At 42.9% G+C, this 17,550-nt stretch overlaps 1 protein-coding gene across 1 annotated transcript in view; it reads left to right on the forward strand.

The window, feature by feature from the left end:
* LOC115479946 (N-alpha-acetyltransferase 25, NatB auxiliary subunit-like) overlaps positions 1-17,550 on the forward strand; it is an 82,504-nt gene that overhangs the window by 15,916 nt on the left and 49,038 nt on the right. Inside the window, 4 exon segments of the mRNA XM_030218284.1 lie at positions 12,554-12,628; positions 15,026-15,133; positions 15,886-15,964; positions 16,641-16,752. Coding sequence (XP_030074144.1) covers positions 12,554-12,628; positions 15,026-15,133; positions 15,886-15,964; positions 16,641-16,752 — 374 coding nt within the window.

Here is a 17,550-nt window from a genome sequence, read left to right on the forward strand (position 1 = left end):
GGGTTGTGCTCGCCTACCAGCAGGTGGAGACTGAGAAAAACTCTGACTCTAGAGAGCCAATAGGAGCCCTGGCCATGTGACCTTAGCCTCAGTATTTTCTCAGTCTCCCAGCAGGTAGGAAGCGAGCCCATTAGTCTCTCTCTTTATCTTTAGTGGTTAATAATGCTACCTCTTCTTCTGTGCCTAGGAATTCTCTGTTTAGACGCTGGTCAGGCAGGGATTTCTTTTCCTTTCTTGTTTCCTTTCTTTACAGCCTCTGGGGGTGTTAAACTCGGGTGTCCCCGAGTCCCTCCCCCCTTCCTCCCCATCTCCCATACGTGGCTGGGAAGGACTACCCTTTGTTTAGAAAGGTGTATGTCTTGGGAGAGGCAGCCACTATAGAAAGTTAAAACTTATGAGCATTTTAAAGAGCAAGCTAAATCACGAGCAGGCAGCTCTGTGTTTTTCCCCATTACTTTAACGAGCAGGCAGCTCTGGTTGCTGTTTTGGGTGTCTATATTGTCTAGCTGTTAAAAAAAAAAAAAAAAAAAAAAGAGGCAGCAGTAATTTGGAGGAGTTTTCTTGGCTGGTTATTGCTCTTCCTTCTGTTTTTGTGGGTCAGTTTTAATTTAGCGGTTTGTTCGGCGGAACAGGGCTTCAAAAAAAAAAAAAAAAAAAAAAAAAGAGGCAGCAGTAATTTGGAGGAGTTTTCTTGGCTGGTTATTGCTCTTCCTTCTGTTTTTGTGGGTCAGTTTTAATTTTAGCGGTTTGTTCGGCGGAACAGGGCTTCAAAAAAAAAAAAAAAAAAAAGATTTTGGCGCGAATCGGGTACGCGCGTGCACGCGCATTACCGTCATGTCCGAGAAGCTGAGACGCTACGCTGTATGCCAGCGTCGGGGGATCTCCTCTTCCAGCTCTTGTAAATATTGTACACCGCTGGGGGGTGCGTCGGGACCTTCTCTTTCGCCGTTTTCGGGGCTTCAGTTGTCAGCTCAGAGTTTCCTTGCCGTCGCGGTCTGCTGTAGCAGTCTGGACGGGTCAGGTGCACCTCCGGATGCCGCTCCCGCGAATTCTGCGAGTGCGGTGCCCATTTTGTTTGTTTCCCACGACGCGATCCAAGCATCCAATTGCTGTTTTTTGTTTTATCTAACAACAATTGGACATTTGTTCTACAGAGCGCCTTTGTCTTTGCTGCTAAAAAAAATGCCCAAATATTGAAATGATTCCTCCACCCACCTCAATGGGAACTGTCTCCCCAAGTTCTTCTGGGTTCTGCTGTAATAGCCAGTGCTTCTGACTTGTCATAGTTTAGTTTAAACCCAGAGTATGCCCCAGATTCTGAGAATACTTCCAAAGATCAACTAGTGACTCCCGGGGCTTCGTAAGCACTACTAGCAAGTCATCGGCAAATGCCGCCACCTTAAACTCCTATCCTATATAATAAAACTCACCCTCAACGTTCTGAGGACACTGACGTCAGTGTCACTTCCTTCGGGTCAAAGGGTTCGTGGTAGTGAAGCCACCGAAATAAACTGTCTCTGGGCCCCCGCCCTCGCGTCAAATGTGATGATGTTGAGGGCGGAGCAATGGCGGTCAGTGGCTTCACAACGCGAAGGGATGGATAGGGGGGGGGGGGAGTTCGGGGAGGAAAACTTTGCTAGCGCCCGTTTCATTTGCTCCAGAAACGGGCATGTTTTACTAGTGTATTTGTATTTTAGGGATCCATTCTTTTATTGCATTTTATTGATGCATTTGTTGGTTATTTTATTTCATGTAAACTTTCTTGGGTCAGGATTTTGAGGAAGGCAGAGCATTGGGGACGGGGGAGATCTTAATTTTCTTAGGCATGTTCTGTCTGCTGTTTTTGTTTTGGCTTTTTTTCTGTTAGCTGTACAGTGTCAGACATTGACATTTCAAGTACTTCAAACATTTCTGTTGTAAAATGTGTTACACAGAATAAATGCACCTCACAGTAAGGCAGCAGTGTGTTTTGAAACCACTACAAAAATGTTGACTTATTTTACAGTAGTCCTAAATCTTTTGCAAGCTTAAATGTGATGGTATCTTGGGTAGTGAGTGAGTTTAATCCTTGGCCTATCCAGAAATGGGAATGATGCAGGGGCAGTATCCTTATCCTCTAGGACTTTCCAGCCATTAATCAGCCACATGTAGGATGCACGTGTACCAAATTCCATAAAAGGCAAAGGTTTGCAGTTGTTGGTCAAGAGTTTTCCTGCAAAGTCTGGGTTAGATGGGGGAGAGTGCAACAAATGTGCTGAAGAGCTTTGAAAAAAGGCTTCTGTTACACTGGGGGCAGGGTACTCATTGAGCTGGAGGCCTAAAGGAGTGGAAATACGTTTTTAAATATCTTATTAGTTAGTTTAGTGGAGGTAGAAACATTGCATTCTGTATGAGAGTACTACCCATGCAGGAGTCGCTGTGGATGAGCAGGGCTAGGCTTGATCTCCTAGTCTGCCTAATGGTTGCCTAAGGCAGGAGTGGCAGCTTCTGGAAGTGGCAAATAGCAGCTTCAGTCAAAACAATAGGTCCTCACAGCCACACAAGCTTGGTACCACCCACTTATATATTTTTTTATTTTCAGGGTGGACAGTTTTTTTCAGATGGCCAATTTATCCAGGTTAATGGTGGGTAGAAATTATTCTTATGTTTTTAAAAATTGTACTGTCCAATTATGTGTACTTACACATAGTTGGGTTCTGGAGGGATAGTCCTGAGTGATAATTATCAACACTTTTCTTTGGGAAGGGGGTATCTAAATGAGGGGTGAAATGATGAAGGATGGGGTTCAACACCTCAAGCATTCAGAATGGCAAGCCTGTTTAATAGCAGTTAGAAGAACCATGACTAGCTAGCAACTTTTATCTAAATAGTACATTGCAGTCTCTTGTATTTTGAAATTCAAATATGAGCAAAAAAAAGAAAACATCTCTACAACTGCTTTTATTTCTCTCCTTCCCCCATTGCTCAAAATGATTGGAGGTGCCAACACAACACAATTAAATTTTCTTGTACACAGTATTGGGGATGCAATCACTCCATTCAGTTAAATATTTGAGCAGCTTGTTCTTCCTAATAGTTTGGTTGTCTGCTGTTGATGTGCTTATTAATGATTAAATTGCATTGTAATTCACGGAGACATGAATTATAATGCAGTTTCAGGACTGTTTTGTAAAAGAGCTGAGATGGGTTTTTTTTTGCCTGTTTAATTTGTGCTGTTCTCTTGTTTGCAAGATGATGAGCTAGCCAGCTTTTGCGTTTCTCAGCTTGAAAAGTGAGTTGCTGTCCTCTGTTCAACCCTCCTTCTGTTGTGTAACTGAGAGACGCAGATCAGATTTCAGTCAACTGTTCTGACCCTGTGCATGTGATATGGGTGTTTACTCCCAGTGAAGAAGGCTCTTTTTGATGTGAGTTTTCATGTCATGAATGAGTGGAGGAGTGGCCTAGTGGTTGGGGTGGTGGACTTTGGTCCTGGGGAACTGAGGAACAGGCAGCTCCTTGTGACTCTGGGCAAGTCACTTAACCCTCCATTGCCTCATGTAAGCCGCATTGAACCTGCCATGAGTGGGAAAGCGTGTGGTACAAATGTAACAAAAAAAAAAAGTTAATTGCTCCCAAATTTTTTTTTTTTTTTTAAATTAAGAAGCAGACCAATTATATATTAATTGGCACCTTGAGTATTGTGTGCAATTTTGTTTGCCATATTTCAAAAAGAGACTAGAGGAACAAACTAGAGAGTGTCACGAAACACCTAGCACCCACCTTGGGCTAACCCTGTAGCCACCTAAAGGGTCCAGGCCAGGACTGCTCAGGCCCGCCTGCACCTGTGTGTGTGCTGTACTCTGACATACCCTCCACCTCGCCATGCTGGGTTTCTCTAGCCTCTGGGGTAAGGACACTGGTGCCACAATCCCAAGGATCCCACAGTTCCTAGAAAGCACCCACAGACCAAGAACACACATTATCAGGATTCTGAGTTTGTCCAAGACAACAGAGCTAATAAATTAATATGTTTATTATCAGAAAAAGGTAGAACCGTGAATGGTGAAAAAGGTGTAAATAGCAAACAATAACAGGTAAAAATAACAGGAATCAACATTAAAACTAACAACACTTTCTTACTATCTAAGTAGTACTTGGAAGTTCAGGAAAAATAACTGCTCACAGGATTTGAACAGGGTCTTGGTGCAGAGATCTCCACGGTCCACACTCCCACTCTGAGACTGGGGGATTCCAGCACATTCTGGCTGGATCTTGCACGTCAGGGCTAATCAAGGCCCAGAACATTAACACTGAGGGCATTTGGCCAATGGCTGGTTACTTTCCCTTGGAGGCTTTCCTCTTTTCCTCAGGGGAAGGTAACCTAAAATGTAAACGTTTTGTTACTGGTATAAGGCAGAGGTCAGACACTATCTGCTGGCCAACAAGGGAAATGCATTGAAGGGGAAAAACAAAACATTACAGGTCACAGGCAAGAAAGTCCCCTGCTTTGCCACAAAAGGTACAGAGAAGGGTGACCTAAAATGGTAAAGGGGGTGGAATGACTCCCATATGAGGAAAAGCTAAAGCAATAAAGCTCTTCAGTTTGGAGGAAAGGAGACATCTGGGGGGAGATAGAAGGAAGGTCTATACATGTAGTTAATGAGTAGAGTGAAATGAGTAAATGCAAATTAGTTGTTGAATCTTTCCAAAAGCACAAAACCAGGGGACACTCCATAAAGTTACTAAGTAGCACATGTAAACAAATTGAAGAAAACTTTTTCTATATGGACAGCTAGGATCTCTAGAACCACACAAGTTGGTGACATCACCAAGACATGGCCAAGTCGGGTCTAGTCACCCATAGCTCAGATAATCTGGGAGTATCTTCTGAGCCCCCATGTCTGTCTGGAATTGTTACTTGCAAATTGTCTTCCACAAAGGAAGAAGTGCAATATTGAACAGTTTTCAGAGTGTTTCCTAAGTTGGTACTGTTATATTAGGAGTGTTTTGTGGTTCTCTGCTTGGGTAGGGGAGGGTGGATTTGGAATACTGGATGTTAACTTTTCAATGATGGCCTGGGATCATAAGAGTGCAGACACCGGGTCAGCTCAGTGTCTTTAAGATATGGGTTAAAGTAGGGTTGGGGGGGAGGGTGTGCTGTTGCAAACAAACGTTAAATTTGAGAGGAAATTAGGGGGGAGGGTGCGGGAGTTTTCTTGCAAAACAAAACTGGGATCATGCGTTATCTAGCTGTATGATGTTTTCACTTATTATTCTGTTCCAGTTGATTGCTGTCTTGTAATCGATTGATGCTTTTGTTTAGATTTGTTGTTTCTAGATGTTGGATTTGTTTGATCTGGAATAAAAACTGTTAAACCTTAAGATTGTGAGCCAACTAGGGACAGAGAAAGTACCTGCTTATAATGTGTGTAGGGCTGCGTATGTCTAACAACACTATAAAAATGATTAGTAGTGCCTTTCAGAGATTACTGAGCATGTGGTTTTTGATCAGCTGTTGGCCTGTGTTACAGACCTTTCGATCTTTCACCCCCTGCCAAACAGGCTTCCATTCGTCACAGCACAGAGACCACAATTGTGGCACTTCTCAGCGATCTCCACTCTTCTTTTAGATGCAAGTTTCTCTTCTTGTTTCTTTAGACCTTTCTGCTGCTTTTGACCTCGTGGACCATTCTCGTTTTGACATCCATTGAGCTTTCTGGTACCGTTCTCTCTGGGTGCTCTTTTTCAGTTGTTAACTTCTTCCTCCTCAGCTGATTTCCCACTCTCCTGCAGTGTCCCCCAAGACTTTTTCCTCTCACCCCTTTTCAATATTTTTCTTAGCTCCCTTTCCACCCTGATTCAGAGATGTAATATTAAATTCTTAATTTATTCAGATGACATCCTATTGGTCTTTCCCACCTCACCTTCTCAACCTGATCTCTGCCATCTCCAGTCTTGCCTTACTGCTGTATGTATCTCGGTGACTTTCCTGTCACCGTCTTGTCCTCAGTGCAGCTAATATGGTCATATGCTGGATCACCGATCTCTTTTACAAACCCTCTCCGATTTTCTTTTCTGTTTGACTCGCCAGTCCCCGTGGTGGACTCTTTCCACTATCTTGGTGTTCTGGACTCTGCGCTCTTTAATTCTCAGGTTTCCTTGCTTCTTCAGCATGGTTTCTATCTGTTCATGCGTGGTTTATGTTGGTCTCCCTGCCTCCCAACTTTGTTGATTTACAGACTCTTCAGAATACTGCTCTGTTTCCTTTGCAAAGCCCACAGATCGAAGGGCAACTAATGACACAAGTAGAGAAATAATCATCAAAGTAGAAGATGCCACAGTAAAGAGCATATTTGATTTGGACAGAATTATAAAGCTCTGTAATTGAGCATAAATAGTTCAGTCTGATAGTGTCTCATCAGTTGGGGCAGACCTTGATAAATTCAAGAAAAGAGTTGACTGTCGCTACACACAAAGCTCAATGGTTATGTATATATGTGTGTGTGTATGTATATACGTATATGTACAGTGGTGGAAATAAGTATTTGATCCCTTGCTGATTTTGTAAGTTTGCCCACTGACAAAGACATGAGCAGCCCATAATTGAAGGGTAGGTTATTGGTAACAGTGAGAGATAGCACATCACAAATTAAATCCGGAAAATCACATTGTGGAAAGTATATGAATTTATTTGCATTCTGCAGAGGGAAATAAGTATTTAATCCCTCTGGCAAACAAGACCTAATACTTGGTGGCAAAACCCTTGTTGGCAAGCACAGCGGTCAGACGTCTTCTGTAGTTGATGATGAGGTTTGCACACATGTCAGGAGGAATTTTGGTCCACTCCTCTTTGCAGATCATCTCTAAATCATTAAGAGTTCTGGGCTGTCGCTTGGCAACTCGCAGCTTCAGCTCCCTCCATAAGTTTTCAATGGGATTAAGGTCTGGTGACTGGCTAGGCCACTCCATGACCCTAATGTGCTTCTTCCTGAGCCACTCCTTTGTTGCCTTGGCTGTATGTTTTGGGTCATTGTCGTGCTGGAAGACCCAGCCACGACCCATTTTTAAGGCCCTGGCGGAGGGAAGGAGGTTGTCACTCAGAATTGTACGGTACATGGCCCCATCCATTCTCCCATTGATGCGGTGAAGTAGTCCTGTGCCCTTAGCAGAGAAACACCCCCAAAACATAACATTTCCACCTCCATGCTTGACAGTGGGGACGGTGTTCTTTGGGTCATAGGCAGCATTTCTCTTCCTCCAAACACGGCGAGTTGAGTTCATGCCAAAGAGCTCAATTTTTGTCTCATCTGACCACAGCACCTTCTCCCAATCACTCTCGGCATCATCCAGGTGTTCACTGGCAAACTTCAGACGGGCCGTCACATGTGCCTTCCGGAGCAGGGGGACCTTGCGGGCACTGCAGGATTGCAATCCGTTATGTCGTAATGTGTTACCAATGGTTTTCGTGGTGACAGTGGTCCCAGCTGCCTTGAGATCATTGACAAGTTCCCCCCTTGTAGTTGTAGGCTGATTCTAACCTTCCTCATGATCAAGGATACCCCACGAGGTGAGATTTTGCGTGGAGCCCCAGATCTTTGTCGATTGACAGTCATTTTGTACTTCTTCCATTTTCTTACTATGGCACCAACAGTTGTCTCCTTCTCGCCCAGCGTCTTACTGATGGTTTTGTAGCCCATTCCAGCCTTGTGCAGGTGTATGATCTTGTCCCTGACATCCTTAGACAGCTCCTTGCTCTTGGCCATTTTGTAGAGGTTAGAGTCTGACTGATTCACTGAGTCTGTGGACAGGTGTCTTTCATACAGGTGACCATTGCCGACAGCTGTCTGTCATGCAGGTAACGAGTTGATTTGGAGCATCTACCTGGTCTGTAGGGGCCAGATCTCTTACTGGTTGGTGGGGGATCAAATACTTATTTCCCTCTGCAGAATGCAAATAAATTCATATACTTTCCACAATGTGATTTTCCGGATTTAATTTGTGATGTGCTATCTCTCACTGTTACCAATAACCTACCCTTCAATTATGGGCTGCTCATGTCTTTGTCAGTGGGCAAACTTACAAAATCAGCAAGGGATCAAATACTTATTTCCACCACTGTATGTGCCCCTGATAGTGCGGTGCTGAATACATGTGCAACATTTAAACACTGACTGTGGGTTTTAAATACTGAAACCAAAATATAAATGTTCACAAAGTGAGAACATTATTAAAATAGAAACATAGTGATAAATCCCCAAAATAGATATTTAACTGCCCCTTTAAAGCAAAATAACCAATGGAAAGAACTGTTTCAGTAGTCCTATTCTTCATGCCAACAAACTATATTGCCAAATATAGATTTCTTTTCCAAAGAAAAGTTAGCAACCCAGTGCCTGAAACTTATTTTAAACAATCACAAAAACTACCTCAAATACCTATACAGTAACAGAATATATTTATATAGATACTCAATATGTGAAATTAGACCTTCATCAAAACCAGAGCCTCCTTTCTAACATACATATTCATTGGGCCAAAACACTTAAAATGAACTGTGCATCCCCACAAAACGTTTTTCAAATTTCAAAAAATAAAACAGTTAACGAAAATCTTAGTAGTTCTGGATTGGCCGCTTCCAGGACAAATATGCAAACTTGCACCAACATCTGTTTTGTATCAGGGTGATTGTTCCAGAGTTGCAATCTAAACTTTGCATTACCTGAAATGAAACTGTGTTTTGAGAGTCTCTGCATTGGGGAAATCTGATTGGGTCCAAAACAGTTGCACACCTTGGATTGCAAGAGAGTGCTTGGAGTGGACCAAACCACAGACAGTCCACCCAGCTTTTTATTTCTTCTGATCCCAACAGGATGGGGGCCGCCAAGGGGGAAACGCACCATTCTAATTTGCTGGCAGATTGCATTTCTTTCACTTATGCCCAGGTTGGGCTGACCCTAGAGGATCATGTCACAGCTCGCACTGTTGGAGGCCGTGGTTGTCGGTAGCCCACTTGAGGTCAGCCTCCATTGAAGAAATTTGCAAGCCTGCGATGTGGGCTTCAGTCCACACATTCACATCGCACTACTGCCTTGAGCAGCATGCCCAACATGACAGCCAGTTCAGGCAGACAATTTTGCAGAATCTGTTTGGGGACTAGAATCCAACTCCACCCTCCTAGGCCCATTTTATTCTGTTCCAGGCTGCACTCATTCAGATTGGATTATAGTTTCAGGTTAATCTACCTTATGTCCTCACCGTTGCAAGGCTCTGTTGACCAGTGTTTCTTGTCTTTGGTGAGCTTGGATGCTAGGGATTTTCCACTGTGAGAATAAAAAGGTCTGCTTGTCCTCGGAGAAAGTGAAGAACCCATCCTGTTAGATTATCAATGAAATGCTTTGATGTCCCCATGCATACCCCCACCCTCCCACTCTGTCAGACTGTCAAAGTAATGCTTTGATGTTTCTCTTATATATACTATCTGCTACCACATTTGCTTATTTCCGATCTGATGAAGAAGGGCAACCTTCGAAAGCTAATCAAGACGTATTAAGTTATGTCCAATAAAAAAAGGTGGTATATTTTCTTTTCCATGTTTTATTTTGTTTGATTTCTATTGATAACCTTGAAGAGTGGACTAACACGGCTACCACACCTCTCTACCTGTAGCAAGAATTTTCTGAGGACCTCAAGCCTTATATTCTCACAATCCCTCCCACCTCCCTTTGGCGTTGTCTCCTTTGTTTTTTATTTGTTTATTTTCTTGCTGTAATACTCAACTGAGAAGCATTTGCGTAGCGGGCAGGAAAGCACTGTACGCGCGGTGGAGCATGTCTCGTGCTCCACAAAGTTCTTCTTATGCTGTTCATACTAACCGGACTGGGCAATACGGCCTGCGTTAACCCACTTGTGAGAACGTAAGACCTGCTGTCCTCAGAGAATACCTGCTACAGGTAAGTATCTTTGCTTTACACAAGATTGAGGGTAACTCCGGGTTAGCAATTGCATCTTCAAATCAGCAGCTTGAAAGTCAAAATCTGTTTTAGCCTGAAAATAACATGATACATCTGCATTCTATCATTGGGTCTAAAAAGCCCTCTGTGTTGGTTTGTAATTAAATTTTGTTTTACTCTTGTTTTTCTTTACTGAAAATTTTCTTTAAAATCTCCAGTTTCTTAAACAGGTCCAATTCCAAACCCATATGTTTCAATTTTGAGTGGGGGAGACATGTCCTATCAAAAGATAAGTGTCTCTCTCTCCCACTCAGAAATTGAAACATATGGGTTCAGTGGCGTACCAAGGGGGGGGCGGTCCGCCCCGGGTGCACGCCGCTGGGGGGTGCTGCAGCGCACGCCTGTGGGCTCCGACTTCGCTGTTCCGGGGCAGAAGGAGCTGCAGCGAACGAGAGAAGTTAGTGAAGTCGGAGCCCACAGGCACGTGCCGCGGCACCCCCCCCCCCCCCCAGCGGCGTGCACCAGGGGGGGGAGGTGTAATTTCACAAGGGGGGGGGGGGGCGCATCGGTGATCCGCCCTGGGTGCAATCCAAGCTAGGAATGCCACTGTATGGGTTTGAAATTGGAGCTGTTCAGGAAATTGGAGATTTATAAGAAAATTTTTAGTGAAAAAAAACAAAAAGAAAAACAAAATTTAATAACAAACCAACACAGAGTTTTTTAAAAGCTAATGATAGAATGCAGCTGGATGGAGAGTATTATAATATAAAGTTCTCACCAATGCTACTGAAGCTCCAGCAATAGCTAAGGCTCTTTTCCTCGGTCAATAAAAATGAGCACATAACGTGTTTCAAAAAAATAATTAAATACAGTAAGTTTCCTGAACAGATATTTTTGGAAGTAATCTCGACAGAAACGGCACTATCTAAAGTCTGCAATGACCTGTTCCTCACCAAATCCAAAGGTCACTACTCCATCCTCATCCTCCTTGACCTATCCGCCACTTTTGATACTGTCAGTCACAACCTACTTCTTGACACACTGTCCTCCTTTGGGTTCCAGGGCTCTGTCCTCTCCTGGTTCTCCTCTTATCTCTCCCATCGTACCTTCAGAGTACACTCTCATGGTTCGTCCACTCCCCTATCCCGCTCTCTGTTGCTCAGGGATCTGTCCTTGGGGCCCCTTCTTTTTTCAATCTACACTTCTTCCTTAGGCTCCCTGATCTCATCTCATGGTTTCCACTATCATCTTTATGCTGACGACACCCAGCTTTATCTCTCCACACCAGACATCACTGCGGAAACCCAGGCCAAAGTATCGGCCTGCTTATCCGACATTGCTGCCTGGATGTCCAACCCCCACCTGAAACTGAACATGGCCAAGACTGAACTTATTGTTTTCCCACCCAAACCCACTTCTCCTCTCCCTTCACTCTCGATCTCAGTTGATAACACCCTCATCGTTCCCGTCTCATCTGCCCACAACCTCGGTGTCATCTTCGACTCCTCCCTCTCCTTCTCTGCGCATATCCAGCAGATAGCCAAGACCTGTCGCTTCTTCCTCTATAACATTAGCAAAATTCGCTCCTTCCTCTCTGAGCACACCACCCGAACTCTCATCCACTCTCTCATTATCTCTCGCCTTGACTACTGCAACCTACTCCTCACCGGCCTCCCACTTAGCTATCTATCCCCCCTTCAGTCCATCCAGAACTCTGCCGCACGTCTTATCTTCCGCCTTGACCGATATACTAATATCACCCCTCTCCTCAAGTCACTTCACTGGCTTCCGATCAGATACTGCATACAGTTCAAGCTTCTCCTACTAACCTACAAATGCACTCGATCTGCAGCCCCTCCTTACCTCTCTACCCTCATCTCCCCTTACGTCCCTACCCGTAACCTCCGCTCTCAAGACAAATCCCTCCTTTCAGTACCCTTCTCCACCACCGCCAACTCTAGGCTCCGCCCTTTCTGCCTCGCCTCACCCCATGCTTGGAACAAACTCCCTGAGCCCATACGCCAGGCCCCCTCCCTACCCATCTTCCAATCATTGCTCAAAGCCCACCTCTTCAATGTCGCTTTCGGCACCTAATCACAACACCTCTACTCAGGAAATCTAGACTACCCCAACTTGACATTTCGTCCTTTAGATTGTAAGCTCTTCTGAGCAGGGACCGTCCTTGACTATTAATTTGTACAGCGCTGCGTAACCCTAGTGGCGCTCTAGAAATGTTAAGTAGTATTTGTAGGGGTTTTTTTTTTTTTTTTTGTATTAAGCAATTCCACTATTGCTTTGTAAGTTATTCGTGGTAGGGGGTGTGGAGTTTTGGGAAGAGATGTGCGTAAGTAAATCTTTTCCATGTATTGTATAGGCACACAATATTTTTCAATAAAAATTAAAAGTTGAAAAAAAATAATAAGGTTAGCTTTTGATGGTGTGCCAACACAGTGCTTCATTTCATGGAACTTAACACATTTGTTAATTACCTACACATGTATCATTTTGAGGCTATATTAGTGTATATGTTATCAAAACTGTCAGTGTTCGTTTTGTGGGAATGACTTAATGTAGCTCTTTTGAGATTGTTACAGGCAAAAATACTATATCCTTATTTGTTACAGGCTGGGATGGCACTTTATAAAATTGTTCCCAAGAACCCGTATTATTTTTGGTCTGTAATGAGCCTGATTATGCAGGTGAGTGTTATCACTTGGAGCAGATGATAAATGTGTTTGTTTATATCCTTATTAGTAAAAACAAGAAGTCCCAGTAACACTGTAGAACTGGAGCACACCCAAGTGTTGGGTCACTTGTTCAGGGTCTGTTCAAGGTGAGGTTAGATACCACAGAAGGGTCTGGAAGAAGCTGTGGAGTAGGATTTCTTTTGAGGCTTTGGGTAGGGTGAGCTTTAGTGGTCCAGGGTATACAGCACTGTGTGACACTTTTATAGAGCTAGATTGACCTTTCTGTACCCACCTATTTGTATTTATTACACATCATATTGTAAAGTGCCTTGAGTTTTTACTCCTACAGAATTCTGCATGACTGCGGCGTGCAGAATTCCACAGTCACGTACAATTCAACATTTCCCCGCACAATCTGTGGGACTGGTAAAGGACAGACCCCCTGCCCCCCAATTTTCTCAACTGGCCTGCTCACCCAACTCTCCGCCCGCTGCCTCCTGGCCTACCTATGCCTTCTCTGGTGGACTAGTGGTAACCAAAATGCTGGCAACAAAATTGCATGTGTATCAATCTTCGAGGTCTTTGAGATCTCCACAACAGTTATAGTTGGATGTACCGTCGTATCAGGTTGTAAAATTGAATGACTATAGAGCTAATATTTTTTATATAGCAGGCCCCATTATGTGGAACAGCCTACAATTTAAGGCTTAAAAAAATTCAGGAAGTAAAACAGTTTAAACAAGAGTTAAAAATTTCTCTTCATATAAGTGTATGGGGTAGCAGAAGATCAAGATTAAAACTGGCAGAAATAATTAGATAGGAGTGATTAGATTGAAGCCCGGGCTTTAGTTTTAGTTTTTTGAAGTTTTATGTTTGTAAGAACAAATGTGTATATTTTATATATGTACACTTTTGTTAACAGCTGAGAACCTTTGGATTGTGTGTTATAGAAATGTTTAAAATTATATAAATAAATCTCAAAACTTAGTCTACTTAACACATACTGGCCAATATTCAGCTGGTGGCAGTTGGCGTGTTTTTTTTTTCTTAAACACTGACAGCTGCAGTCTGAATTTAGGCCCTGATATTGAGTGTAGGCATCTGTTTGTGCACTAGCACTCTAGTTCTTACTGTGCCCAGAATGTATAGGGTTGGGTGCGATATTCAGCTTGTTTACCCAGTTAGCTAACAGAGTAGTGGGCTGAGTATCGGGTGGTTATACCTGTCCTCTAACAAAAACAGCATCCATCCTCGGCCCAAGCCTCTTGAACACCTTCTCAAGAGCAGCCCCCTCCCTCTTGGGGGACCCACAGGCAATGTTCTCTCTAAGCTGAGCAGGAGTCCTCTACCTACATTCCTGTGGAGGATGGTGCTTCAATATTCTGTGTTCAATTGCTAGGGACTGGCAAGCTCTGTGGCATCCTGCAGGGCTTGCGTGTCCCTCGCTACTAAAAATGTGATAGTGAAACAGCCCCCTCCCCACTGGCAGGTGTCGGTGGAGGACTCCTGCATAGCTTAGAGGGAACATTGCCCACAGGCCTGCCTTAAAACTTCCCAGTCACTCCTGCCCTGCCAGCGCCAGGCTTCAAAATGATGACTGAAACCTCTAATGATAGTCTCATGGTGGTATCAATAGGGGTCAGACTCTAGCAGTAGTACCATAAGGTTGCGGCTGCTATTATGGAACCTGGCATTGCAGGAGTGACTGGGCATCGCATCTGCCTGGACTGTATCCTAGACCCCCAGGGAAGTTTTAAGGTGGGCCTTCTGGGTGTGGGGGAGCTACAAGGGGGGATGTTCTTAGATGAGGGGTTCAGGAGGGGATACGTACTTGGGGAGAGTGTGGTATCTTAGGTGTACCTTATTTTGAGGGGGGTTGGGAGGTAGTAGTCTATCGGGGGGAGGGAGTGCTGAACTTGGATGAGGATTTGGGGAGATCTGTCTGGTGGAGGGGTTGAGAAGGGTGATGGGTGTTAGGGAATCGGCTTGGGAGAAAGATTGGCGGCAGCAGCAACAACAACCTTTAAGTTTATGCGGGTACTAGCCAATATTCAGTGCTTGCATCTGCATAGCTAAGCAGGCAGAATTAGCACTGCCTTTTGTATGATTTTATCTGTCCACTTATCTATGCAGGTTCCGGCACTAAATATGGCCTGTGTTCACAGAACTGCCTGGATTCCACATATGCACTTAGAGCTGATGTTCAGCTCTACTACCCAGTTTAGTGCCACTGAATATCAGTGGCCAGTTTGCTCAGCATGGTTTAACTTAAGCAGGCAGGAAACCACTCCAAATATCGATATCATACAGTTTTTATTCTGCTGCGGTTCACACATTTAATGAAGGCATAGAGGAAAGAACTGGCGAGACCTTGTGCTGTAGCATTTTCAAATTAATTTTCCCCCGTAGAGTATTTCAGAACAGAATGAAAACCTCTCAAAGACTATGTTTCTGCCGCTAGCTGAACGAATGGTGGAAAAAATGGTGAAGGAAGACAAGATTGAAGCAGAAGCTGAAGTAAGATGTGTTTTCAAAGTCAATTTGCTATTAAACTGTAACATTCTGGTTAAATGTAGTAGATAATATTGAGGTGACTATTGGAAGGGATGAATAATTTTAGTATGATTGTTTTAGTTCCTTTGTAAACTTATGCTACCCTTACAATCCCCAAGTAGCCAAAATCATCATCTGCAAATCACAGTGGTTATAACTGAAATGGTATTTGTGATCTATAGTTTCCCAGGGTTTAAAATCTTTATTTTTTTTTTTTAAACCTTTTTTTTAAAATTGAATTTTAAAAATATATAACAAGGCATAAACATACATGCCAAACATTTGTAAGGTATAAAATATAAAAAGAACCAGAAAATTTACTGGGGTTTAAAATCTAATCCACATTTGCTGAGTACACAATTCCCCCCCCCCCCCCCCATTAGATTGTAGATACTGTCATATTTGGGGGGAGGGGGTAAATGTGAGTGATGTCATAATACAGATGAAATGAGCAATGTCAGTTTAGACTAGTCCTGGATAGACTTTCTCCCTAGAGAGTGGTGCAGACAATTGTTTTCTGAACGGTGATAGGATTGGCTGATATAAGTTGTCTAGTTGCCATCTAGTGTAGTGACTTTTTTTTTTTTCTCACACACATTTATCCCAGTACACTTTATAAGTTTAGTGTAATTCTTACTTGACACGTGTTAGAAACATGGTAGATCTTTGCCTCCAAAGTTAATTTTTGCTTGTTTTTATTTGCTTTTTACTATAAGGTTGAACTTTATTATATGATTCTCGAGCGCTTGGGAAAGCATAAAGAGGCTTTGGATGTTATCAGAGGCAAGCTAGGAGGTAAGGGTGTTGATGTAATTTCTAGAGAAAGGCATGATTTAGTATGATTGTATAAATCTGATGTGTTTCTGTATGCACTGATATGGCCTGATCCTCGTAGCACAAAAGGGTTGTCAGGAAAGCTGGTTCTTGCAGCAAAATACATGCGGATATCATATGAATATTCATTGCTGAAATCCTGAAGGTCTGGCCTGTTTTTTTGGTACTCGAGGATTAGGTAGGCTAGGATTTAACTGTTCACTCGTCCTCTAGATTGTTCACTTGTCTTTAGATTGTTCTCTTGTCTTTTAGATTGTAAGCTCTTTGAGCAGGGACCGTCCTTCTATGTCTAAATTGTACAGCGCTGCGTAACCCTAGTAGCGCTTTAGAAATGCTAGTTAGTAGTAGTAGTAGTAGATTTGATTGGTATAATGAATTTAAAAGTGGCCTTTGTAGTTAAGTATTTTGAAGGTTTATATAGAGATGGTATTGATATAAAATTACAAAGAAAACACAGTACGCTCTGCTGAGAATAACATTTGTTAATGACAGGGGTCCAATGAATGTATGCCAAGTCTTCTACTTGATAAGTGTAGTTTCTGTAGTTGAGCTTTTTATAAACTTGCATGCCCTCTTCCTACATAAAGTATTTGGATTAATGCCAGAACAATAAATGCATCTCATGCTTTTCATTCAGAGAAGTTGACAAGTGAACTACAAAGCCGAGAAAATAAATGTATGGCCATGTACAAGAAGCTGAGCAAGTGGCCCGAATGCAATGCACTCTCTAGGAGACTCCTGCTGAAAAAGTAAGCTTTTGCCTTGGACTGTAGAAAACCTATAATAAAAACCAGGGGCTAACTGATTGTAGTGTACAAATCTGAGACCTGCCTTGGGTCCTCAAGTCTGATTTAAAATTATTGCAACTTTGACAGCTAAATCAGTGACTGCAGTAACTTTTTTTTTTTTTTTTTTTTTTTTAATATTACGTCAATTTTTCTGGAACACTGCTATTTCTTCAATGTGTGCTAATATTTTATTTGTAAAATAGATGATATAGAATGGCCTCGTTCTTTCTGTGATATACAATGGCCTCGTTATTTCTGTAGTTTAGCAAGCAGGAACATTTATTTAACAGAAACAGGGCAATCTAGAATGAGAAGGCAAGTCTACTGGTCTGGGGTCCCAATCAAGACCTTGACCAACTATTGCATATTGCTTTTCTAATCAACATAGACCAGGAATTTGCTTCGTGCATAATTTCTGTATGTGTAACTTATCAGTAATGACAGAAGATTGCAGTCTAGACTGAGACCCTGAAGTTCTAGTTTGTGTTTTTTTTAAACAAGAGAAAATCTTAATTTCCACAGTCCTCTTTATAGCAGAGTTTCCTAAACTCAGTTCTCAGGACTTACAGACAGGTATATCTTTAAAAATATTTGCACTGAATATTCATGAGCTATGGTTGCATATATTTGGTTTAAGAAACAGGCTAACTTCCAAAGTTAGGTTTAGTTTATGTAATCAAGGTGCGAGTCCCTCCTTTTACCCCCTCTGCACCCCCATTGCACCTCCATCCCGCCTTGGCTGCAGGAGGAGGGTATTGG

The sequence above is a fragment of the Microcaecilia unicolor genome, chromosome 11 (assembly GCF_901765095.1).
Source record: "Microcaecilia unicolor chromosome 11, aMicUni1.1, whole genome shotgun sequence".
NCBI lineage: Eukaryota > Metazoa > Chordata > Amphibia > Gymnophiona > Siphonopidae > Microcaecilia > Microcaecilia unicolor.